This window comes from Tetrao urogallus (genome assembly GCF_951394365.1).
Source record: "Tetrao urogallus genome assembly, chromosome: 2".
In the NCBI taxonomy this organism is placed as follows: domain Eukaryota; kingdom Metazoa; phylum Chordata; class Aves; order Galliformes; family Phasianidae; genus Tetrao; species Tetrao urogallus.
In genome coordinates, this window is record NC_136814.1 from 47813939 (window position 1) to 47841479 (window position 27541).

At 38.8% G+C, this 27541-nt stretch overlaps 1 protein-coding gene across 2 annotated transcripts in view; it reads left to right on the forward strand.

Moving 5' to 3' along the window:
* PLEKHG1 (pleckstrin homology and RhoGEF domain containing G1) overlaps positions 1 to 27541 on the forward strand; it is a gene marked incomplete at both ends in the record, with an annotated part of 88524 nt that overhangs the window by 36533 nt on the left and 24450 nt on the right. For both annotated transcript variants that reach the window (XM_079550464.1, XM_079550463.1), the window contains 3 exons: positions 2463 to 2998; positions 21319 to 21419; positions 27348 to 27417. In XM_079550464.1, coding sequence (XP_079406590.1) covers positions 2463 to 2998; positions 21319 to 21419; positions 27348 to 27417 — 707 coding nt within the window. The remainder of the gene's footprint in view (positions 1 to 2462; positions 2999 to 21318; positions 21420 to 27347; positions 27418 to 27541) is intronic.

A 27541-nucleotide genomic window follows, 5' to 3' on the forward strand; every position in this document is an offset into this window, starting at 1 on the left:
GCCAGGACTTATCTGTCAGCGCTGGTTGACGTTAGCAACCAGACGTTAGCAGGTTGCGCAGTGTTACAGGGCTTGGAAGCTGGGGACAGGAATCTGCTTCCTGGTTGAAAGTCATGCCAAATGAACTTTGAAGGTGATGGGCAGGATGAAGTCCTGGGGACAAAGCAGACCAATATTTTCAATTACCAAAGAGCTTGCTTGCAGGAATCGATAGACAAAGATACAGGAATAATTGTGTGTATGAAAATGGAGGAACTTGAGTCAAATGTGTTGTATGCAATTAATTAGCCACATCCAGCAGGAGCCTAAGGTCTGTGGGAGTGCAGGTGTTGGAACAAGCACAGTTTCAACTACTACAACTAATCCTTGTTGTTGTTACTTTTAATAGGCAATGACATTGCCATTAAACACAGAAGTAAAGTTTTGTTTGTTTTCTTTAAGGTGCGTTAAAATCTCCCCATGTTTCTGGATACATGTCTTGTGAAAAGCTACTTTTATTCTGGCTTCGATTTCATTGACCTGGACTGTGTTTTGTTTGGATTTTGTATTAATGAGCCTCAGAGTATTTGCGGAGCAAATATTACATATTAATCCCTTCAGGTTATCTGTGAGGCAGACAGCCTATCAGAGAAACAGGAAGAAAAAGGGAGCGTGGAGCGATGGAATGTAACAGAAACCCTTTGTTTTCCCACCAAATGTGGCTAATCAGGTGTTTCTTTGTCATGTAATTTTAGTAAAATCTTCTAGAGTAAGTTACCGGAAGGGTATCCCTGTTATCTTATTTATCCTGTGCATTTTTCATCGGAGTTTACATCTGCACAATAATGTTGTGCTTTCTAACTGAACTTGAAAAATGATCTGAAGCTGATAGCAAAAATATATTCTTATCAAAAATGCATACTTTCTTATCACAATCAGTAGGAAGGCAAACACCTTTGTCCATACCCATTTTGAAACAAGAGAACTTCACTGCATTCTTCAGTTTTAAATATTTTTCCAGATTTTTTGCTTTATATTTTATTTTGGAGCTTTTTTTAAATTACAAAATTTGATTCTGTGCTGTGCTGATTATGTGCTGCAAATATGCAAGAACCTGACATAAAGAAGGGCTGCAGATCTTCACCCTTGGAAGGCAAAACCAGAGGGACTGAAATACCAAATTAGATTTAAATTTAATGGACAGTTTCTTATTTGTATAATGAGAAAACTGTTCTCGACATTAATTCCACGCTTTACCCTGAGGACATTATTTTCCATAACAAAAAGGGATTATATATCCCTTTTATTATCCCTAATATTATCATCACTAAAAAGGTAGTATTAAACACAAATTTAATCCTGTGCATTCAAAATGGGCTCCTATTTGTTTGCTTTGAATTTTGCTTTGGAATGATTGCAGCAGAAGCAGTATTCCTTTGCAATTGTATAAGCAGTCCTTCAGTATTACTTCTCTTCCTACATTGCCACAAGTTTTTTTTTTGTCACAGAACAGATATTCCAAACTTCTTTGAGTTTGAAACATGGCTTTTGGGTGAATGGCTCTTGCTGAAAGGAAACCTTCAGATGTTCAATTTATTTGCAGCTGCTTTTGCAGGTTCTCATGGTGCACTGCACACAACTTGGTCAGAGAGAAATCTGCACTGCATCACAGAAAATGTCCTTCAGGTCAGATGGTCAATAAAAAGAAAGTAGATTCAATATGCTGACAGGAAGACAGACATTTTGTTATTGCATTGTTTTGAGAAACATCTTTAGTCAGTTAAAAAGGGGGTAGTGTTCTGGCTTGAGCTGAACAGATTCAGAAAAACTTATATTCCTACTGGAAGGCAGTAGTATTTGGCAGTGCTGTTCCCTGTGGGAATTAATTTTTTTTTAAAAGCTATGTTATTTTCACTGGGAAATCACTGTGGTTTTATTGTTTCTGTATAAGCTGCAGTGCTGGTAAATGATAAATGCTTTTAGTTTCTGTGTGACTGTGTTGGCCTTGCAGTATTCAAAATGGAAGATACTGCTAGGTATCTCTGACACAATCCTTGAGTTTTCCAAAGCCTCCAAGCCATGGTCAGCTCTCAACCTTAGAGATAGAAAGATCTCTTCCCAATTGAATTTTTTAACCTTAGGGAAAATATTGAGTCATATCTCTCTCAAGGCTCAGCATGAGAGAACGCACATGCTGATGCCAAGCCCAGCACCATAGCACATGAGACCAAGAAGGGATGTGACAGAGTTATATACGTGAACTGGAAGTACTCTGGATGTATGCAGTAGCCTCCAGTGGGATATCACCACCATCTAAAAAACATTAGATCTACAGCGATCCCCAAATCATATCATTCTGGTTGTCTTTTTTTGGAAAAGTTGATTTGTCCCAATTTTGTGTGCAAAAAAAATGTCTGTTGTCAACTGTGAGGTTAGTATGGAGTAACAATGATAAAACCACTTTTTCTGTTTAATTTTTTTAGATGACTTCCACTTACCTCTAGATGTTTTACCAGCTGTGACAGAGGGCCTTGACTCCAAGACAAAAGAAGATCTACACAAGGAGAGCAGACCTTTCCGTTGCTGTGAAAAAAAAACCATGGACCTGTCAGACAGCGACCGTCCTGTCAGCTTTAGCTCGACTTCCTCCTCTGCTTCCTCCAGGGACAGCCACTGTTCTTTTGGAAGCAGGATGACATTAGTTTCAAACAGCCACTTGGGCCTATTTAACCAAGAGAAAGAAACAGGCGCCATCAAGTTAGAATTAGTCCCAGCCAGAAGGTTTTCCAGCAACAAACCACGCAAAAACACCCCTGCAGAGCATGAGGATCCTGAGGAGAACCTTGAAAAAAAGCTAAGCACTCCAAGGAAGGCAGAATCAAAAGGAGCAGGCAAAAACTGTGCAACGTCCCTGGTGACAGAGCCCACCAGTCCCAAGCTCCTCTACGTAGACAGAGTTGTCCAAGAGATCCTGGAGACAGAGAGGATGTATGTGCAGGATCTGAAAAGCATTGTGAAGGTAGGAATCTTGACTAGAATTGTGTTAACTGTTCCTTAGTGCTGCGTTTTATACTCTTTGATCTCACAGCAGGATAAATAGACGTTACGATGGAATTGAGATTTGCTGGTGACCTAAATGAAGGTTTTTATGGATTACCATATGTAACATCACTGTTCCTGTTTATTTCTTGCTTTTATTTTATTAGATGAATTTAAGCTGTTGTTTGTTCGTGAAGAAATAGCCATCCTGCAGTTGATGGTAGTAGTGAGTAGTGGCAAACTTTTTGCAGTAACATTTACAAAAAAAAAAAAAAAAAAAAGTCAAAAAAGAAAACCAACTCTGTGTGCTGGAAAATATGGCAAGAAAGAAACAGCAGACAGCTTGTTTGCACTTTTAAAGGTTTTATCTGGAGAATTTCACTTTTCCTTTCATAGAATCATTGAATAGTTCAGTCAGTTCTAACCCTGTGATGTGGACAGGGTTGCCTCCTGAGGTTAGACTGCGTAGAGCCCCATCCCACCTGGCTTTGAATGCCTCCAAGGATAGTGTACCCACAGCTTCTCTGCGCAACATATGCCAGTGCCTCACCACCCAAAAAAATTTCCTAACATCTCACCTTTGGCTGTGTCCTTCCAACCAATTCTTTATCCACTTATTAGTCCAGCCTTCAAATCAATATCTCTCCAATATAGAGATAAGGATGTGGTGTGGAAACATATCAAAGACTTTGCACAAGTCCATGTTGTGCTTTTTTGGTCCATCAGTTCCTTCACTCCATTGCAGTAGGTCATCAAATTGGTCAGGCATGATCTACCCATGGTCTCTGTTCAGCTCCTCGTCTAGCATATGCCTTAGCATCTCTTCCAGGGGGATCTGTGCCACGATCTTCTCAGGTACAAATGTGAAGTTCACTGGCCTGTAGTTCCCCAGGTCAGCCCTCCCCTCTCACTCACCATATTCATATTTTAGTTTTGCAAGTTCTTTCCTGCCTTCCTGTCTCCCTTTTATGCTGTTCACAGCTGCAGTCTGTTCGCTCCAAGTCCTTGACCTATATTATTGAATGTGACATGTGCTTTTACTGGATAACCCTATTGTTTGGCTGTTACATGAAGGAATAATGTTTTCTTTAATATCAGTTTTGAATGGGTGGTGACTGTAGCATGTATTAGCAGTGAAGAAGTTTTTCTCCAGCCCCCAGCTGAATAGTACCATTCATTCTCCCTTTCTAGTACAGGGTAAAATAGGGATGAGTCCTGTGGATTGTTCTGGTCAATCCACAAACTTGCAACTGTGCCTATTAGTCATGTTCTTTTGGGCTATTAAAGATGACAGTGAAGTCCCTTGGCTATTGTTTCTAGTCCACATACTTAGCCTATGTAAGTATGTTATGACCACCCACAAAGAGAAATTCCTTTGGAAGTGTGTGCACTGTTTGTAGAATATATAGCTTCGTGTAGATGGATGAGTTAATTTGCAAAAGGAAAAATATTGGTCAGGTGAAGATGATACTTCTGCAAAGTCCTGGCCCTCTGCTCACCTAATCAAGACTAGACTGAGGAGGAAAAAGGTTTTTAGACTTTGTTAACAAATGCAGTTTTCAATTATTGCATGCATACCCACCCCTCCCCTTGCAAAGTCTCGCAGAGGAATCTTTCTCTTTAAGGTTTTATTTGTTTCTGTGTCTGCTGTTGTTTCTGTAAATGTAATTATTGCTACAGTTTCATTTTGGTAGACGTAAGTGTTCTGTGCGTGTTACAGAAGCAAGTTCACATTTACGTGCAGTCTCTGATCCCCAGGCATGGTCCCACTGTTTTTGGGAACTGTAACCCCCGCTGTTCTTCCTATGCAGTAAACTATGCAATTTGAGATAAAAGAAGCCATCATTAAAATCTTGAAACAAATTTTCCATTTAGAAATAGGAAGGCCGAAAAATGCTTGCTAGAAATGTTTGAAGCACAACTACAGTAGACATAGATTAAGTGAGGCAAATGCTCTTGATGTTATGAAAGAACTTGAGGTATTCACCTTTGAAATGCCAAAGGGTATTTTCTACAGCATTTAATAAATAAAAAATCTTGAAGGATTCGTGTGGCACTATAAAGCTATTTGAGAGATGATGTGGTTGGCAGCACAACTTTTTTTTTTTAACTAAATGTTCAGGATCCAAGGGCTTCAAAGGAGCTCTTTTCTTTTCTACATGGTGAAAAGAGTGGGGAATCAGCTTCCTCAGCCTGTGCATGTTCTTCACTTGATTTCAGGGGAGGGAGATGTGACTGGAAACATGTAATGGAGGGGCCCATTTGTCAGTGTTTCTCAGTATTTCTTTCTCCCCATGTTACCTTAGCAATACTGCAGTGGTTCACCTATCCAAGGGTGGTGGCTGTAAAAAGGGTGGGAAGCCTCCACAGACATCTGTAGGAGTGCTGTAGCCTTTGAGGATTTGATTATCTGGGCGTCTATGACTTGAGGCCATTTAGTTTGGCAGTCAGATGACTGGTGCAGAGCCAAACTAAGATGAAGGGAAGCAGCTCAATCTGTCTTATTTTCCAGATAAACTTGGGTCAAATTTTGGCAGCTGGTTAGGAAATGGGTTGAGAATGAAAAAAGGGGAGCTGGGGGAAGGTTGATTTACGTGTACTTCCCATCACATGTATGGGAATATGAAGGTGGGAGACATTGGAAGAAAGAGCAAACAAAAGAAACAGTGCTAAGTGGAGAGAGCAAATAATTAGAGGGGGAACAATATGAGGAAATAAGTGAAAACCAAAGAAGTGGAAATCTGATGGGAGGAGTATGAATTGAGTGGAACTGGAACACTCCAGTGGTGGTGAGCAGGGTGCAATACAGCAGCTTATTCTGTCTAAAAATGATAGTAAGGTAGTAAGGAGAGGAGTATGGAGTTCCCTTCCATCCTTCCCCCTCCCCCCTTTTTTTTCCTTTTTTTTTTAAATGAATTCAGGAAGGCGAAACAAGACAACGCAAGTACAACCCAAGTACAAACAGACAACAGCTGAAAAAATGTCAGACAGACTGAGGATGACATGAGGACAAAAAGGGAGAAGTGAATAGGTACTATTTTAATTGCCCTCTGTTCCTAGCTGAGAATTGTTGGTACAAGCTTTCTGTCCTCAATACTGGAGATTTGCTGATGCTACATTCTCTGTGGACAATGGGAAAATACTTAACAGGAGCATGTTCTTATTTGTTTCCAGCACTTCAAAACATGCTCTTGCTTTAGAACTTAGAAGGTTGTAAAACTATAAGTCTATGAATTTACCCTCTGAATTTCTGTTGAGCATGTTGAGCAGAGCATGTTTGTGATGCATGATCAGAATTTATTTTGGATATATTTTTTTAATTCAACACACATTAACGATTGTGATGTTGTGCAAAGAGATATGAAGAGTGTTACAGTACAGTGTACAGTACAGTACAGTGCAGCTCCATCGTGCTAGCCATGTTAATTTGTGAAAGGATCAACTCACAGCAAAACAGAATCACAGACTGCATGAGGTTGGCAAAGATCTGGCGGCCAACTGGTCCAAACCTTTCTCAAGCAGACACAGCCAGAGCAGGGTGCCCAGGACCGTACCCAGGTAGCTTCCGAAGATCTCTAACGAAGAGAATCCACAGCCTCTCTGGACAGCCTGTGCCAGTGCTCCATCACCTACACATCGTAGAAGTACTTCCTAATGTTCAGAGGGAATCTCTTGTGTTCCAGTATGTTCCAATTGCCTCTCGTCCTGACACTCGGCACCACTGAAAAGAACCTGTCTCTTTCATCTTTGAGCTCTTCCTGCAAGAACTTATATATGATGGTGAAACCTTCCGTAAGTCTTCTTTTCTCTAGGTTGTATAGTCTCAGCCTTTCCTCATATGAGATGTGCTGGACCCAGTATTGAACTCTGGGATACAGTGCTAGTTACTGGCATCCAACTAGACTTTGTGCTTTTGATTGCGACTCTCTGGACCCAATTTACAATCTATCTCTCTGCCTACTCATGCATGAACAGCTTTTCTAAGAAGGATGTAATAGGAGATGGTGCTGAAAACCCTCTTGAAATCAAGGTAGACAATGAGTACTGATCTCCCCTCATCTACCAAGTCAGTCTTTTCATCATAAAAGGATATCAGGATTGTCAAACATGATTTCCCCTTGATGAATCCCTGCTGGCTACCCTCTAATTACCTCCGTATCCTTCACAAGCCTGGAAGTAGTTTCTAGGGTTAGTCATATATATATGTATACAAACATTTAATTAACATAGACTGTATGAAATTGCATATAGGATAAGATGCATAGTACTAGAAGCCAAGTTATTTCATTATGAGTTTGCTTTCTTCTTACTGAAGTATTTCACTGATTTAGAATGAGCAAGAGGAGGCTGTACAGACAGTTTGGGCTCTCTATGCTTAAAAACAACTGTTTTTCTAATCAGTACAATTTTGTGTGTGACCTAGAGAAACAGTTGAATTATTATTGTTTTCAGGAATGCTGCTGTGATTCTTGCACAGGCAAGCATTCTAACAAGGATAGACAAAACTTCTCCATTGTTTGGTTTATTTTATCAGATGATCTGTTAAGAGTAATTAAAATTTTGAATTAGTACAGCTTGAAGCATGTTTTGGGCAAGTTTAGGAAGAGAAATTGAATACTTTGGCTTCCTGCTTATGTCATGCTGACAGGTGTACTGGTCAGGGCGAAACCCACAGACTTTCTCCTCTTCAGGATCCAGTCTTACTTTTTCAAATAGCAGTTCAGTTAGAATAAGCATAGACTTCATTTAGAGTCACTTATTCAAGCAATTTCTTTTTTCTTTTCCTGAGTAAAAACCTTCCCCAGACTTTATAATAAAATTCAATATTTTGTTCTGGTTCACAGAAGTTGGAAGTCCATATTCATGATCTGTACAAATGCTTTTAGCTGTAGAAAATGGCTATACGTGGCTAATTTACTCTCATGGTGATATGAGCCTGTTGAGGACATCTGGGTCCATTGCATGAACCTCAGATATTTGATACAAGAACTAATGTCATTAAAATAATGTTATTAAAAAATTGCCAGTGTCTATACAAACGTGTAACTAGAGGAGAATGAAGCTTTGTCAGTGTGTTACAAAACTGATACAAATGGTGGTCAAGCTTCAGGAATCTTGAACTGCAACTGCAGTGTGGGAATCTTCTTTCACGTGTGTGAGTTTCAATACTCTTTCACTGGAGACATATTTTTAAACAATCCCTACTAGACCAGTTGAAGTCTCTCTTCTGTCTTCTCTCCCTATTATCTTCTCTCCATAATTTTTTCCCATCTTCAACCACTTTCTTTTTTTAAACTGAAGACTTCTCAATCAAGCCTTTTTACTCAGATAATCCCATTCTCCTCTGCAGTCGTCTGCCTGCAGTCTTCGCAGTCATTTATCATCAGTCTTTTCTCTGTAATCCCATTCTTGTCCCCAGTCAGTTGATACTGTCTCATTTCCTCATGATTTATCACTTTTTGGTCTTTCTGTTTTTCAATGTTCTCAGCCTTTTCTGGCTCCAGATCTCTCCCTGCAGTCCTCTCGCCTTGTCTGAAGACACACTGAAACAGCTTGTCATAGTCTTTTTGCCAGTTCTAGCATAGTTCTGTTCAAAGAAAAGCTCAGCTTTTCACTCATTTTTTTCTGTTCTCCTGGCATCAACTTCATCAACATTCCAATTTTTTCTACCTTCTAAATTATGCTGGCATTCAGTCTCCACCTCCCAGTGTCCATCAAGTTTTGTTCCTGTTTCTCCTTAACTTTCTGTAGGGCTCTGTTTTGTCTCCTTTGTCCTGGAACTACATAACATACTTCTTCATGACACACAATTTGCAGAGGGTCACTGCGATGCAGTAACAATCTTTTCCTGGTCTTTCTTCAGAGGAGCAGACCTAGGAATGTCTCATAGCATTGTACAATGGCAGTTGTGGGTTAAGACATAGGGAGAATGGAACTGAAACAGACAAAGGACCATTGCAAAAATTTCCTATTGTGAAAATATGAATTTGGGGGGTTTCACTCCTCACCCTATGTAATTTCAACTAGGGGGAGATTTGTACAATGGCATAAATCATGCTCTCTGAACAAAGTCTCCATTATGGTCCAGTCTGCTACAGAACAGAATGGGATGTTTCATGCCCCTGCTAGTCAGCCTAGGGATGCTTCTTGGAGCAGAAATGTCACCAAAATTTTTCAACGTGAGCAGAAAAGTGTGCTTTTGATTCTTTCTGAAAAAGTCCTGGGAAAATGCTCTTTCTGATATCTCCTGAAGCAACTCAGCAAGGAGACAGGCTTCTGAAAGGAATGGCTTCAAGGTGAGCAAGTCTGACAAAGTTATGTCCCTTTTGTGTCACAGGGAGAAGCCTGGCAAGGATTAATATTGATGTTTGTCGTAGACAGTGTTGTGGCACCAATGATTAAGGGAGGCTCTTCTGGGAGGAAGTCACTATCGAAATTTTATTGTTCTAAGTTTCCTGTCTCTGCATTTAGAGTATGTTTCTTCCTACATTTTAGGCAATTAGTTAAACCTACAGCTCTGAAGACTGTACTATGCTACTTATTGATAGTGTCAGTAAAACCACTGCTGCTTGTGCATTGTGTTGTTGTGCACTAAGAGAAAGTTAATTCCTCTTAGGTCGGAATCATGATGTGGCTAATGAAACTGCAAATGTTTGTTTCTATGTTATACTTGAACACTCTCATTGAAACCTATTCTACTATGGCTGCTGTGGCTGAGGGAGCTGGGGTTGTTTAATCTGGAGAAGAGGAGGCTCAGGAGTGACCTTATCACTCTCTACAACTGCCTGTAGGGAGGTTGTGGTGAGGTGGGTGTTGGCCTCTTCTTCCGTGTAATTAGCAATAGGATGAGAAAGAATGGCCTCAAGTTGTGCCAAGAGAGATTCAGATTGAACATAGGAAATAATTCTTCTCTGAAAGAGTGGTCAGGCCCTGGAACAGGCTTCCCAGGGAGGTGGTGGAGTCACTGATCCTGGAAGTGTTGAAGAAACATTTAGATATTATACTAGGCAATATAGTTTAGTGGGAAATACTGGTGATAGGTGGACTATTGGGCTGGATGATCTTAGAGGCCTTTTCCAACCTTGGTAGTTCTATGATTTGAAGACATTAGAAACAATGTCTTCTCCAAAAGAGTGGTCAGGAGCTAGAATGGGCTGCCCAGGGAGATGGTGAGGTCACCATCCCTGGAGGTGTTCGAGAAACATTTAGATGTACTAAGAGACATGGTTTAGTTAGGGAATATTGGTGGCATTTTGAATGATTGGACTAGACGATCTTAGAGGTCTTTTCCAGACTTGCTGATTCTATGATTCAGTTTTATGTATAAGCACTGCAGTTTTGGAAGCCTAGTCTTTCTGATGAAGATTGCTAACCTACCTCGTCTGTTTGTCTTTAGTCTCCAGCACAAAAGGAAGAAAATAGTCGATGGGTGCATTATTTTAAAGCAGTTTACTTTAATTTTGTCATCTATAGAATGATGATTATGAGAAAGGCTCTCATTCTTCGTGAGATTGATTGCAGAGTTCATGAAGGCATCCAGTTTAGATTTAAAGCAAAGCAGTGATGTTCAGAATTAGATTCTTTTTCCTTTGAAATTTGTCTTGCTATGGCTTTAATTTAAATCCAGATTCATTTTTGCTTATCACTTGTGCTGTTCTTTCCGACTAGGAATTTGTCCTTAATGTCATAAAAAAAAATTTGGATGAGCAGTTTAATTACCTGCAAAATAAACATTCTGATAATGACAGTGATATTTTTAACTGTGATTAATATTTCATATCCTTCTGAGCTAGTGAACTTTCCCACTGCTTCTGTTTCATCCATGAAGGAAGAGCTGTGTCGAATTCTGATTGACCTCCTCAGGGACAGCAGGGCTTAAAAGCCAGGAAAGTTTGAGATATGGTAGCTGAAAGAAAATAAGTTGTGCTTGACTATCTTGAAACATATCTACTAGGCCTTCTTTGAGTCAGTAATGTTTATCCAGCTGTATTGGAGAGCTTCTATGTTTTGTTTTGATTCTGAATTTGCTTTTTGCAAATCAAGACCTTTTTTCCCCGTTGGAGTCTGTTAAAGAAGAAACATGTAGTAGAAACACTGGCTTTGTTACCAACTAGGTGTAAACAGCTGTTCTGGCTACCTTAGAGAAATAGTTACTCAGACTTCTTTCTTCTGAGGCAATAGGACTATCCAGTTTTCCCAGTGCACTTCTTGCTTCCCGAATGTGAGCCATCCTAAAGAAACCTAAAGTGATGGAAGTAAGCAAATAATTGTTTACGTTTCTATCTTAAATAGTTTTAGATGAAGTGTTTCTGAAACTCCCAGATCTTGAACAAAAATATTTTGCCAGATATATTTGTGTCATCATACATACCCTGAAAAGAAAAAAGAAAAAACAAAAAACAAAAAAACACAAAAAGGAAACCAAACCCAAAACCTTGGGTTTTTTTTTGTGCATGTAATAATGATTTTGTGTTTGATATTTGAAAAGCAGGAACATGGAGTTATGAACAACCAGAAGTAACCTAGCTAACTACTTCATTAGTGAAAGGGAGCAGCTTACATTGAAACTGGAACAGGGAGTTGTTTGTGTACTAAAATCATACAAAGTATGCAAAGCCACAATTAAATATATGGATGTAATTTTTTTTTCTTGGTTGCCTTATCATTACTCTGTCTTATTTATGCTAGTAATATTAGTAATATTCATGAATGTTCTTTATTCAGCACACTCCTGAGCATTTGAAAGTCACTGGGTAAAATGTCAGCATTGCCCTACATCTGAACTTTGCATCCAGGTCTTACCTTACAATGAGACTGTAGAAAATTTTGGACAGGCCTTTAGTGTATGGCTGGGATTATGTGCATCGTGACAGAACAAATGCATAGCTATAACTTTGTGTTTGTTGGAGGTCAGAGCAAAAGAGTGAGTTATGCTGCGGTAATAAGTGTCTGTAAAGACAACTATCTTTACTAGGTTCTAGGTGGAAGAAGAGCAGAGATAGCTGCTGCTGTGCCAGTGACCTGAAGAATTGCTGGAAAGCCCCTGCAACTGTTACTGTAGTCCTTTTCCTGCAGCACTGGGTATATCGCTTGATTCTGTTATCTGTAGCCTCCTACATGATTTCTAAATGCAAATGAGCATAGATTAAATGGAGAAAGTTTGTTTCCTGTTCTGGGAAATTCTATTGTTTTCCTTTTGGTGGGGGAAGGTAAGAAGAAGGTGTAGTTACATAGGGAATGCATGGTTTAGGAATGTGGGTGGTCTGCAAAGGATTCTGAGTGTGAAACTTCATTCTTACGTCTATACTGAGAGTGGAGCGTGAGGTTGTACTACTCTTGCATGGCATGAGTAGAGCTCTTTTGTAATTGAGAAAGCTAACCTCTGCCCTACAGTTTCCATTTGCTCGCTAGCAGTGATGGGGAGCTCTGAAAAGTGGTACAGCATCTCTGGGCAAGCAAGTCTGAGGAGGGTGCATAGCACAACTGGGAGGAGTAGGTCAGAATTGAGAGGCATGGGAGAGGAAGCACTGCCTAAGCCACATTGTTTTCAGTATCTATTTAAATGCTTTGACAAGATGGTGCTTTGTTTGCAGAAAGTTTGGACTTTCTGTGAAGAAATTCCAAAATTTGGAAGTGATATCTTAAATTGAAACAAATTACTGAATCTGCACTCAGACTAGAATTTCTGGAATCTTAATTACTGATCATTGCCATTTTTCTTCCGGTCCATGAAAATATTTGACCACTTTTTATTTTGTTATACCATCATTATTATATATTACTTGTCAGTGGAATGTGTTCTTCTACAAATCTATACTCTCTAAATGTGAAAGATTAACAAACTACACAACACTCTCTCTCTTTTCCCTTTCACCACTTCCATGTGCTAAGGTGTGTCACTGGCTGCAATTTTTTTGTGGTTTCACGAGAATATCGTTTTGCAGTTAAGATACTGTCTTAAATTTTCAGATGCAGTCCACTCACTGCTATGGCCTCCCATTTAGTTATTTGTTACTGATAAAATCCATCCAAGTCTGGGAAATACGTTGTTAACAAGGTTAGGATAAATGTGTGCTTAGGATGTGTGCACATTTTCACTCATATGCTGGCTTTGCATTTTCATTCTTTGGAAAACAAGCAGTTGCAGTTTCCTTTCTTGTGTTTTAAAATTAACATTTCTCTTCTGGAATGTCTCATTTAATTTGCAAGCATATCAAGATCTCCTTAAAAATGGTAACATTCATTTGCTTTACAAACTGGGGGAAGTTCGTGTAACAGGACAATAATCTACCAGCATTCAGGTTTCTTTCCTGGGTGGCTCAGACCTTCAAAGACTAAATGCACCATACAAAATTTCTGTTCATTGCTTGATTCTGTCTTAATGAAGTTGTAGTCGGGCTAAGTAAGCCCTGTTGTGAGAATTTATGTAGATATCCTGAAGAATTTTGAGATTTATTAATATATATATTAGAATTATTAATTATTGCACATTTTTAGATGATACCTTCTGAAAAAAAGCACTAGGTTATTGAGTGCAGCTGCTGATTTATTCTGATGATGTCATTCCTCAGTTGTAGCCTTGGATATAGAAATTTGTAGAGTACCTACTTCATCTGCCTAGTGACCCCAAAGTCTTTAACATCCTAATTGCTGGTTAATGCTTTCATTTTGTTGTCCTCATTACTGTAGTTTACTTCTTCTGTGTTTCCTCTTATCTTTGGGAAGCCAGTTAGATGGGGCCCTCACATTGCTCTTCAATGACATGTTAGTTAATTACTGATAGCATTTATTATCATCCCATAATCTCCATCTGTTCTCTGAATTTACATCTTATTGTATCTCTAAGTAGCAATTCTCAGTACCAGCTTCTGGGCAAAATTCCTGTAGCTGTGATTTGTCAGTCGGTACTGGCTGATATCTGAAGATAAACATGGAATATAGTTTTAATCAGTGGGTTACAACTTCAATAAGTTAGTGTGCTGAAGAATATAAGTGGCATTTACATATGAGTTTTTGTTCCCAGTGGCTTACCCATGTCATCTTTACAGATGATGTATGATTTAGGGGACTTGTCTGTGCATGATCCATGAATCCCAGTTTTGTATTATGAGTGCTTTTAGTGTACCTCTATCAAATTACACTTTGATTTAACTGACAGCCTGCCTTCCAGGGTGTCTTTTTAGGGTGGGAAATTTTGGCATGAAATACCTGCAGTTGAATAGGGGAACATTGCTAAACTGTGATTGTTTTTCATTCAAGCAAAAATTCATTTCTGCTAAGAAGGCAAAATCCATGAAAAGCTGTCTGTCCTTGAGGCCTTGAGGTCCCGTAACTAGATCTCCTGATTGCTGTGTTGTTGACATTGATATGCTCTAGAAGTTTACAGACTTTGTGTACAGCCTTCTGCATGCTTGTACTCTACACAGGCACAACTGCTCAATGACATCTAAACCAGAGAACAAGCATGTTATAGAGGTGCAAGTCATAGTGTTAGGACTCAGAAATTCCTCGCTGCTAATTTTGGCTGACATATGCTCCTTCTGTTGCTTTCCATGCATGAAGAAGAAGCCAATAGGTCTTACAAGATGTCATTATTTCTAGTCCCTAGTATCTGTAAATGAGGCAGTGTTGTAATACCTGTAAGGTGAAGGAAGGAGCCATGTTGATTGTAGAAAATTTGTTACTTGCTTGAGAACAACTACGTGAAAAAAGTTATTCTCCTATTATTCTGTAGATGGTAGTTGAGTTGATGCAATGCTATGTAAGTACTGGATTCTGCAGACCCCTAACTGGAAAATGTGTGGAAAAGTCTTTCGCGATCATGTTACTCTACACTGTTAAACAGTGGAAAGAAAACTGAAATGTGCTTCTCTATTTTTAGTATTTTTTCATATCATGTTCTAACGAGTGCTCTCTTGCCATCAATCTTTGCCCTTTCTGCATGCAGTCAGTGGGTATCATCTTACTGGATCATGATGCTGGCTTTATTGCTGTAATCTGTAGGCTGTGAGCCCAACTGCCTGTGCAAACTGGCAGCACAGAGGAAGCCGGCCATAAACAAAGGTGAACTTAGACAGCTTCCTCCACCATCTCCCTCCACGTGGTGCTTGGAGCAAGGACTGATGTCAGCAGATCCTTGCCACTTCAGAGACTGCTGCTCTGCTTGGAAATAGGAAAGGAGATAGGTCACAAACAAACAGACTGTATAAAGCATGGAAATTTTCAGACTTGCTGGCTATCGATAGTGGCACATATTCTCCTAACCCTTCTCCCATGACAACAGGATTTGGATGCTGCCAGAATGTAGGTGGCAGTGTTAGGGCCCACAGGAAAGTTCTGGAGGGGCTGAATTTCCCACAGGGGCAGAGCTTTCTCTACTGGCACTGTCAAGTGCAGATTTATGTTCAAGGTACTGGGAATGTAAAAGGAATGAGAAAGAAGAATAGGAGGGGCACATGCTTTGATCAATGTGGAGATTTTCAAGCTTCTGATGTCCTTAAAAAATAGAATATTATAAATAAATAAAATCTGCACTTTCCAATTACTGTAGAATTTGGAAAGACATGCTCACAGAAATGTCATTCTTTATTGATTTATAGTTTTGAATGTAGAGAAGCTGTATAGGAGACATTGCAAGCATTTCTTTTTTTCTTTTTTTAAAGTTTGATTTACTAGCAATGTCTGGAGCAGAAATTAAATAAAGCTTTGTGTTTTTTTGTTGTGGATTTTGTTTGTTGTTATTTTTATTTTTGTCAAACTGTGTTTACAATTAAAAATATTCCTATTAGAAAAACGTAAGTCTTCAGCAGTATTAGCCTACTGTGCAAAAGCATGATTGTGCTGCTTACGGCCTAAGAAGATGGTAGCATTTCTCACGTGAGATGGAGATACTGTTTGATGGCTACTGAATTTTCACTAACACAGGAAAAAACATTTGAAAAGTTACTTCTTTCTTTGTTAAATTGATACTGGCAATCTATTGAAGCACAGCTGCTTCTGCTTCTCTGGCAGAGGAGCTCTTGAAGCAGGAGGTCAAGAGCAGTAATTATCTTGATAGGTATGAGTTTCTGCTTTTCCAAGTAAGAGCATGTCAGCATTTCTGATGAGGGCTTTAAAATGGCTAAGTCTGGGAGGGCAACTGAGCAAGCATTTGCATTCATAGAAGAGAAGGATGATTTCATTCAAAATGAAGATGTCTTATAGATATGTGTTTAGTGTGACTCTTTACAGGAATAAAGAGGCAGATTATGGAGGACAAACTGAATGGAAGAAAGCAGTCAGAAGTGTGTGAATTTTGGCTTCATTAAAAGCTTTACTACAGATGTGACTAAGTAAATCGCTGTGCAAAATTATGAGACCTGCACTAAAATGATGGACTTTTCTTTTTCCATTACTGAAGGGGATTGTAATACTGATAGGGGAATTGTAATATTCAAAAAGTGTATGTTTTAATGAGAAATCTTGGAAGTTTTGAATATGGCAAGAAGATGGGTTTGATTTAAATTTCTGAATCCTTACCCAGATACAGCTGAAGGAACCAGGTCAAGGCGGCTATGTATGTATTGTTTACAACTGCACCTTCATTTTGCAAGTTACAGCTGTGCTTTCAGTAATTGAGAAGAGCTGCAGTGAATTGCTTTGACTGGCATTCAGAGTCTTTGGCCACCTGTTGTGGACAGTATACTATTTTTCTCCCCCTACCATGCATTTATACAGTGCTGCTGTACATTTTAGATGAGTCTGTAAATGAAGTAAATTATAAAAAGGAATAATCAGGCAAAAGGGGCACTGCTGCAGATTATAATTACCTCTGTAATGGGCAGCATGGAGCACGTTACAGCAATTACTCTGTTGTGCAATAGTCTTGACTTCAGCTGTGGTTTGGTTAAATGTGGCTCTAGCTAGCATGCTACAGACAGGATCCAGTTTGTGTCATGTTTTCTTTCTGGCCTGCAGCCTTTTCCTCAAAGTAGAGTGAGAGCATTGCATAGACAACCAGGGCTACAGCAGTGCATCAGAAGCTCCTCTCATGCCTCACCATCTGATCTGTGCTGTTTGCACATGTGCTGGGTAGAGGGCAGTCAAGCCAAGTCAACCATGCCCACAGGTTTGAAATATCATCTAGGAGAAAGAGTTGCCTTATTGGTATTACAGACTTTGGGAATATCTGAAAATGGGGGCTGATGTTACTGTGCTTCCTGGATTTAGATGCAGTTTGATGTTTTTATTGTATGTTCCTCCTCCTGCTGCAGCACAAGAGTATCCTGGAGTTTTGATAAGTACCTGTTTGTTTCCTTTTTTAAAAAATGGTTTTGGTTGTTTATTTATTTAAATGTTTAGTGTTTTGTGTATGTGCCTTTTGCTAATGGTGTGCGTATGCAACAGCACTACTCTACAGAAAATTTTGCTTATCTTTGATTTCAACATATGCAGAGTTTGCTTTGTAGAAGAAGCACTAGATGCTTTCATAGTGTATACGTTTCTTGCAAGGCAGGAAAAAATGTTTCACAAGGTAACGTGTCTTTTACTCCAGTTTTTAACACTACCATTAACATTACTAATTTTAAGATGTAATGTTAACATTACCATGTTATTCTTTGACTTGTCGTTCTGTTTACATTTTGTTTCTAAAGCTAAGTGTGGACCTGTTTTCAAGGGAAAACCTGAGTGTCTAAATGAAAATGTTCCACATAAGTTTGCAATTGTTTTCTGAACTTTGGATGTGGAAAAAATAATTTAATCCGCAAAGAAATTTTTGCTTATTTTGTTCTTTTCTTGACAGCTTTTTCTCATTTCTAATTAATAGGATTGTTGTTTTATCCTTTGAGGTTAGTGTTGTCATCATTCTGTTCTTCTGGAGCTCTTCCTTGAGTGATTAGTTAGGAGGAGGTTGTTGTCAGATGTGAAGTTTCTAGCAGACATTCTTCCCGATAGATTGGTGTGATGAAAGACAAACGGGGAGAATGTCAAACTCAGCAAGGGAGGCAGAGCTGTCTGGCAAGACTCTTCTGGTTTTTGGAGAGATTCAGGAAATAGTGTGGAAAAATTGTGCAACGCTATTAGAGCAAACCTTTCTTCATAAATCAATCTGAGGAGACTGGCATTTATTTTTGTTTCTCCTATAAAGTAAGCTAAATGTTTTGCTGTAACTGCAGAGAGGCAGTAAAATGCTGGCAAAGGCAAAGGTTATAAACAAATCATTCAGTGCTGACAGAGGCTCTGTAGATGATGACAAGAAGCAAATAAAAGGAATAAACCTAGTGTTCTGTTCCGATAAATTTCATTGATTTCTGCACCATGTCATTACAGCTGCAGCCTGCCCTGTTATCTCATAGCTCCAGACCTTTCATTATGGCTTCAGATGATAACAGCTGTTGATACGCTGCAGGAGGTTGCAGTGACTACCGTGGGGGTAAAGTACCATATACTAAGAAATAATTAGGAAAAACCCCATGGCTGGCTAGCTTTGATCTCCCGTTGGCGTCCTTGCTATATGCTGATAGTGCTTCAGTTTCCTGGATGAGTTCATGAAGCTTTTATGATAGTGCATACACTCTATAAAGCAATATAACCCACTCGCTGTGCCAGTGCAAGCCAAGTGCTGCCGCACTGTGCTGGAATGTGTCAGGCTGCCTTGTGAAGAGCAGCTGGCATCCTGCCCCACGTGCATGCAGAGCCCTGCAAACCTGCTGCTGGGATTTCTGTATGCAGGTGGTTCAGGCCTAGCCCCCAGCATCTGCTTGCACCTTCAGCAGTGTGACTGTAACCATAAGATTGTTGATCAAGACTCAGATCGGTGACATTAGCACTATCGGAAAGTTAAAATGTGAAAACAGACCCCCAAACCTTTGTGATTCCCTAACAGTATGAGTGAGATATAAGGAACCTCTGAATCCCAAGCATATTTAACAAATAACTGGCTCCTTTTGCTCTAAGCAAGAAAAACCCCAACCATGCATTTCCAGTTTGTTTCTAGGGAAGGGAAGGGAAGGGAAGGGAAGGGAAGGGAAGGGAAGGGAAGGGAAGGGAAGGGAAGGGAAGGGAAGGGAAGGGAAGGGAAGGGAAGGGAAGGGAAGGGAAGGGAAGGGAAGGGAAGGGAAGGGAAGGGAAGGGAAGGGAAGGGGCCTGAGATGTAGTCTTGGGGAACTTTTTGCAGCAGGCAGCGCAGGCTGTGGGTGTACAATATAACCTGATCCTGGCACATGCTCATGGAGCACTGGAGAACCACCAAAGCACCTGCAGGCTTTTTCTTGGCAAGAGCATTAGAAGGTGCCTGGTTCTTTATTTCTAACTAAGGGAAGATTGAAAAGAATATACATACGTGGAGAAAAAACTGGGATGAGAGGATGAAAGGAGCATGAAAGATCAAATAAATGAATGATCAAATAAATGAAAGATAAATAAATGACTCTTTATTGCTTTGAGGAAACCCAAGCTCCTTCTAATCAGATGAATGAGGAATTCCTCTTCATATAATAAACAGAATGTATGGAATTCTTTACTGTGAGATTTCCATTTCTCTGCAACTCTAAATCATACCAGCTCAGGATGCTCCAGTGCTCTGTAGTACTCAAATGTTTTCAAATGATCGCAGCTTCACTGCAGCTTTTCTGTTCCTTGCTGTTAAATGTGAATTTTTATTAGTAGGCAGAAAAGTTATTTATTGCTGTCACTGGAATAGCCCTGAATCTATCATCTACTTCTGCATTTGACCTAATGTACTACGTGCTGCAATCCTGCCAGCCTCATTTTACTCATTTGTGGCTTCTGAGTGTAAATGAAAAGCCAACCAGAAAATTCAGGCAGCCCCAGGGATGCTTTTCCAATGTCTTACTGCACATAACATATTTCAAGCACAGGCCTGGACTACAAGCCTGAAAGAATGTAGAGTACAGATGTCCATCAGAGAAGAGATGACTTTCTGGGAATTTTTTGTGATGATGAGAGGTAGATTTAATTGGAGGTAAGCAAATACCAAGTGTGGATTACTGAGTGGTAGGATTAGGACCTGAGACTGCTGACTCCACCTAATTTGCACAGAATATGTGCTGGAGACTTCAATTCATAACCTTCTTTGTGAGAGTGTCTAAAATCCAAAGGCCAGATTAGTGGCTGATCCAAACCCTTTAATTTCATTGTACTTACAGAGAACAAATCATGTCCAATGTATGTGTTCTGCAATATTTTTTTCTTTATGACTCTGCCCAGTTACATCTTAGAAGTTTTCATGGTCTAGTTGACATTTTGCAGGGTTTGTTCCTTAGAGTGCAGCAGGATGTTATGTTGCTTTTGGTAGGATGCCACACTACATTGTCTGATCCCAGGCTAAGGGATTTTATTTATTTTTATTTCACATTGTTTCAGCTGTTTTCACTTTTCCTTTATTGTTTTCCGTCCTCCAGCAGAATTTCTTCATGAATGTGGCAGCACACTGGGTTTCTTGGTTTATGAGCAGAAGTTAGTTGAAAAACCCAATGTTTTTGTTTCGGTTTTTTTGCTTGTAGCTGAGGAAATCTTAATGCTACGGCAGCAATGTATTGAAAGGTGATGCTCTGGGAGCTGATGTCTTATCAAAATGAGGGAAGATACGGGAAGGTTGTTCTACTAGAACACTGTTGACCTGATCTTTTTCTAGCGCTCTTGTACCTATTCAGTTAAAATCACTGCATAAGGCACTCTTATAAATTACAAAGCATTTATTTACTAACTGTATATACCAATGTAATTTGCAGTGTATCTATATGTGTGGTTAAGTTGCATGTATGCATATACACCAAGATTCTCTGTTCTCTACAAAATATGCATTGCTTTTTCAACTATAATTAAAAAAAATTCTTAGTGGTTACTTTTCTGAGCACGTTTCTTCCATGCTTACTGTTCTAAATTATATAGGTTTTCTGTTACTAAGACTCAAATCTTCATTTCTTATTTGTAGGCTTTTTTGTTTGTTTGTTTGTTTGTTTTTGTCTTTGAGCCTGTTAAATGATCAATTAAGCCATCATTGTAAATGACATCTGAATACATTTGTGTATCAGTAGCAAGAGAAATGTCGGCTGTCCAATCTAAGTACTATAACTTAGCATTCAGTCTTTTGTTATTTTCTTGGTTTCAGTGAACAAGTAAGTACTGTTACCTTTCATAATAGAATGACTGTTCACAGAGAGGCTACTAAAAGGCTTACTGTAATAGTAATGTGAAACTGATATGAAGGAACTCATCTTGTACAATAAAAGTTTGCTCCATTTACTGATTTAGAAAAGGAGGAAATGTCTGAACGGGTCCTTCTCGTTTCTCTTGTAGGATTACCTTGATTGTATCACTGACCAATCCAAACTTCCCCTGGGGACCGAAGAGCGATCAGCCCTGTTTGGCAACATACGAGATATCTACCATTTCAACAGGTAAATTGATGTTTAACTAAATGAAAGTGGGTCAATACCTGCATTAATGGGGAGGGGGCAAACCAAGCAAATTTTCTTTTTATCATTTTAATGCTGCAAATATATATATAAATTGAGTAATGGTATTTCTCTGATTCTAAGCTGGGTTGATTTACTGAAACCAGATTTTGTAGCTGTTGATTAAATGAATTAGGTGTGCTCTTTACCTACTGTTTCTGTTTTCATGCTGGCTATTTCCATAAATATAAGTCTAACCTGCTTCCTATCACAGAAAAGCTTAATGCAAGACTACCATGAATGGCAACCTTCTTTCACCAAAGAGAAGTATCTTATTCCTTTTATATCAGATCCTTTTGTATACTGCCATGCATCTGACTTTTCTAACACTTCAAACTGCTAGGCACTTCATTAAACAATTTATCAAAAACATGTTCAAGTACCTTTCCGTTTATTGAACTTTTTTGCTAGGTGTCCTATCAGCCTTCTCAGAAACTCTGCAAATAGAATTCTAGCCTATACTGGGAACTTGAAATAAAATTTCTCTTATGTCTATAATTGGTTCCAGATTGTGTGAGAGTGATGGGAACTTCATTTTTAAAAACATACTACTGCTACTTTTGACTTAATTATCTGTTTCTGTAAAAACGGTTAACTTGTTCAGCATTTGGGAAAAACCTGAACATTCAATCAATTCAACAAACCAAATGGCATAAAGGTCATATGTCTTCTATGCCATGATCTCCTAAACTCCTGTGACCTTTGAAGAACAATAAATAATTTCTTTGAATCGAAAGGAAATTCCGAAGTGGAAGACTCATGTTGAAGAGCTTCTTCACTGTTTATCTATCATAATGGGAAGCAAAGATGTGGCTGTTATATTTTCTGAGTGTTCAAAAACTAGAGAAATGGCTTGGTTGTTGGGGGACATTTATACCAGCATCATTACAAATACTACCTAATAAAATTACTCTTTAGTATGATTTATTATGATGAAGTATCACTAAGTTACAAAAAAATAAAAATAAAAAAGAAGATAAAATTTGTTGAGGTTAAAAGAAAAGAATGAAAAAAGAAATGTAGGGCACTTTAAGGGTTGTATGTTAGAATTGTCAAAACTCATTCAAAGCCTCCGATGTATTTCAGGCCTCTTGAGTTAAAATGGAAATAGTGAGTTTTCTAAGATTCTTACTGTACATCCTAATACAGCGTCAAGACTAGGTTCCCACCTATGTGAATGAAACCTGGCGTGTAGCTTCTGGGTCCTAAGCTTACTTTAGAGTCTCATGCTCTTTACCTTTGAAAAAGTTCCACTTGGCAGTCCTTTGTTAGTTTCACATGCTTTTTGTAAGCACAATTTTATGGTTTTAGAATTACCTTGTATTCGTCAACTTTGAATGTGTGTTGGGTTCTTGTGGTCAGTGTAGATATGAAAAATTCCATTTCAGTAAATGGGAATTATTTTCAACTGTATGCTTTCTGATTTTTACATCTTGCACTGAATATTAGAAATGATGGTCGGGATTCTAACTGCTGGTCCTGTCCCTGTGACTTCTTTTTGGCAAACCATTTCTTAAAGTAGAATTGTAATATTCCAGCAGTCCTGCAGGAATCTCTTAGGAAAAGCTGCCTCACTTTTATTAATTTAATTGGAAGGGAGAAATGTCCTCTAAGCCAGTGTTTGCTACCTTCCTCCTCTGGCCTTTCCTCTTGAGATTCTTTCCAGTGTCATTTTAGGATAAATTCTTGACCCAGTAGCATTACTTCATTCTCAAATGGGAACTCTGTGGAGAAGCATGTGTAAGGTTTGTACTTCTATCAACACCCAGCTGATCATAAGATAGGCCAAACTAAAACTTTCATTGATGAGACAAATTGTGTAATTAGTGACTACTGAAGCATGCATGTACCATGCAGAGCTGCACAAATGCGGTATCCAGTAGTCTCTGTATGCTGAGGTTTGTGCTGGCAGCTGTTGACTTTCTGTTAGGAAGAGCCTTCAGAAAACCTGCTAGAGCTCACCTTTAAAGGAAAAGGGTTTTGCTTTCATTAGTGGAAAGGAAACAGTTTTGGCCACTAAGCTTTGTAGCCATGAGATTATATCAAGGCTACATTTCTTTTTTTTTTTTTTTCTTTTTTTGTGAAAGTCTGAACTTTTCAGATTCATTATATAAAAATCCAGAAGATTAAATTATTCAAACAATGTAACCATGAGGACCAGATTGTAATTGCTTTGTCCCTTATGGCTTTTGATGCTGTGCTCTGTTAGGCATAGAGAGAATAAAGCTTTTTGGTAATGCTGCTACTTTAGCATTTATGGCTGGACTGCACCATGTTTGGTCATCAACTGTTCTTTGTCATGGATGCAAGAGAAATAATGCTGTTCCCTTCCTGCATCTTTTCATTCCTTCCATTTTATCAGAATTGGCTGTCTGATGTAGCTGTCATTATTATCTTTCTTTTTCTTCGTTTCAGATCAAGAAGGTGAAAAACTTATGTGTCTTGTTTTAAAATAGTGTGGTAATGATATTTAATTAATAAGATGAAAAGAAAGTCTCACTTGGCTTAATTGAAAGGGATGTTAAGTGTTTTGTCTTGAAAATGATTCCTGTTCCAAAAGGTCAGAACATTGTAAATAGCGTTGTAGTGAGACTTTTACTCATATGACTTGAAGAAAGAATGAATTTGTTGCATGAAAAATTTTTAGTCTTTCTCTGGTTACCTCTCTCATCCCAAAGATATTAGCATTAGCTACTGATGATGATTCAGATGAGTACAGATTCAGATTTTTCCAGCTCATAACAATCTCAATGTTATATCTCAGTACATGGTCTGAAAGAGCAGTAGCTCTTGTGGCGTGCTTCAGTCCGAGTTCCGTTTGTGATTTGCCTGCAAGAGCATCATATTCCTCCACTGATGCACCCTCATGAGCTCTTCGTGCCTGGGCTATTAGTATACACAACTCACAGCTGTCAGGAGTTGTGTTGCTATCTGTGAAGAGTGTAAAACATCTCAATGTCCACGTGAAGAAAACATCTGTGTTCTTGCTACCATTTTTACTATCAGGTACTTAGATGTAGAATGATAAACATGTTCTTTCACACGTCAACATGGTATTATAAGATTTATTTAAGATTTTCAGGATTATGGGCATGACAGATGTCATGGTTCTATGTTTTTGTTTTTGTTTTGTTTTTTGTTTTTGGGTTTCAGTATTCCACATCAAAACATCATGTAGTGTACGGGGCATTAAAGTATCACTGCCCCAATTCCAAGTACCTATCCCTGTACATTACAGCAGTCACGGGATCTGGCCCTTCCGGGTGGGGGGGGGGGTGCTCTCTTGCTGCCTTGCAGTGGGTGCTGGAGGGTGCTTTCCTAGCCGTTCCAAGCTTTTCAGGTTTGACTCGGTTCCGGGAACTCTCTCTCTCTCTCTCTCTCTCTCTCTCTCTCTCTCTCTCTCTCTCTCTCTCTCTCATCTTGTCTGATTTATTAATCTCAATTTCAATTAAATTGTATATATTGTGTTATCTTGTATTCCAATATTATAGTAAAATAAGTTTTCCTCCATAGATTGTTGCCGCTGCTCTTTTCCTCCCTTCCTTCCTTCCCATTTTTGTGGGACTGGGGTGAGGGGGGAGGGCAGAGGCCTGTCGCCCCTGTCACGGACATAGATTGATCTGGTCAACTCCGTGACAACAGATTTGTTATTTTTATGTAGTGGTAGGTTGCTCTTATCAATCCTGCTCATATCACTCAGATGAGAAAGAAGAGAGTGCAGTATAGCTAACAAAATCATCCTAAGTGCATCCTTTACATTATAGGCTTGCACTGACAACACATGCCACAGGCATATTTACTGTATAAACTTGGACTTTTTGCATGAATATTTGAAATCTTTAAGTGCAACATTAACCATATTCTCTAGGAAAAATAATACAACATATTAGGAGGCAAGTGGGAATAAAATGGCAACCAAGATGCTACATATTCTAAAGCATCAGGAGAATGTCTGCCTGCTGGGGCTGGACAGCAGGAAACCTCTGAGCACGTTCTGTTTATTTGAAGTCATTTCTAAAATTCATTTGTGGATAACAGTCATTACAATTAATGGTCAGCATTGCTACAGCTACTTTTTTTTCTAATTTAATGAGCTTCATGAGTATGGGCTATGAAGCAAGGGTCATATTTTTATTCTTATTTTGATGAAGGGAGATTCTGAGGTGTGGAGGTTAAATTGTTATTATACAAAGTGTCTTAGTATCTGCTAAGCCTAAGCTTTTGTTTGTCTTCATTCATTGTGACTGATTGCTGATTTCTCTCCTTCCTTCCTCTAGTAATTACAGAAGCAAAGAACAAGTCCAGAAACTTTTCTATTTACTCCTTTTCTTACTTACACAGTGAAATTATTTTTCCCTAGAAGGGGAAAGGATAGTTCCTTAGACATAGCAGTACCAAGGCAAAATGCATTCAGGGAACCAGCTATGAATTGGAATGCTATACTAGAGAAGTAGCATTAAATGAAAAATCATCTGATGAGAAGGAAAAATGGTTTATCATAGAACCATTTGGTAGAAAATTCTTCTTCTTTCTCAGTTTTCTGAGAACATCTTTCATTAAGACTAAAGAATATTAAGATCAAGGAGTGATCTTTGAGGTTTTCTCAAAGGAAATTTATTTCATTGAATAGTTTTTCAAGACCTGAATTTCATACGAAAGTGAACACGCTTAGTTGTTGAGTTGCTCCTGTTATAATGAATTCATTTCCTGTTTGGCTGGTCAAAAATATAATTTTTTTTCCTATAAGGTTTTATTTTTCTGCATGTAGAGTTTATATGTTCCCTTTCAAAAACCATTTTCCTGGCTCACCATCTCTATTCAGTGAAGAGACCCACTAAATGTAGAAAAGACTTCCTGAGTGAACTTATTACCATTCTTCATGTATGTGTAATACATTTCTGTTTCTCATCTGTGTTTTTCAGACTTGCTCCTCATCCACCTCAGTCAAGTGAAACTCCCAGAACAAAGAAAACCTTTATAGGACAGGACATGTTTTAAATTTTGTTTGATTTGGGTGCATTAGTTGGAGTACAGGATAAACTACTCTCCGTCTACAGTACTGTGCATATCATATAAGAGCTGTCAGTCTGAAGGACAGCACTCTGCTTTATATGATCAGCAACCCATGGCCATCGTAATAACTTGAATGTTTGTGTATGTGGGAATACCATTTCCTTAGGGTGTTTCTCTGCCTCCAAATAGAAAACTCCAATGACTGCATATCCAAGAGGGAGAGTTCATAAAGCTTTGTGATTTACTGACAAGAGAGGTATTCCAGTGCTGCAATTAATGTGAAGCCAGCATATGTAAGAATAAATAAATACAAAAAGTAAATTACTGTGACTTCAACATATTGGTAGAAAAACATGTAGTTTTGTATTTGGGTGATGTGTTGTGGTATCAGAGTTGGAATTTCTGTGCACATGCAGATAACAGCTTGACTGTGTATAAGAGAAAATGTTTTGTTTAGTACACATGGAGATACTGTGCAACTGTTCTGGTCTGAATCTGAGTGCCTGATCTGTGTGGAAGAGGAACAGTGGCAATAACACTGAACAGAGCTAAGATACTGTGTTTTATGTGGTAGGAAATAGAACAGTACATTTGACTCAGTCCAATTTAGATCCTGGTTTGAAAGATGGTGCTATTTTATAGTCTGAAAAAAAGCAAGGAAGACCAATTACAGGTCTATTCATAGTAGAATGGGAAGCTTACGGGGGAAATCAGAGGGTTTCTAGTTCCCTTTTTGGGACTCTCTGCATTGTAAGTGCTTCCTTGAATGATGGAATTCTGTCTGTGTCTCAGGCACATATGTATGTCTATTCCAAGGTGTGCAATAATTGTCTTTCTTTTTCTTGTTCTTTGTTTTAGTGAACTTCTGCAAGATTTAGAGAACTGTGAAAATGATCCTGTGGCTATAGCAGACTGTTTTGTGTCCAAAGTAAGTGGGCTGCTGCAAGTATTTGTAGCACAATACCTGTTGCAGAATGATATCAAAGAGTAAGATTAATTTATTAATGTTCTAGACCTACACTTCAACCATGAAAAATATATTATTTTATTTG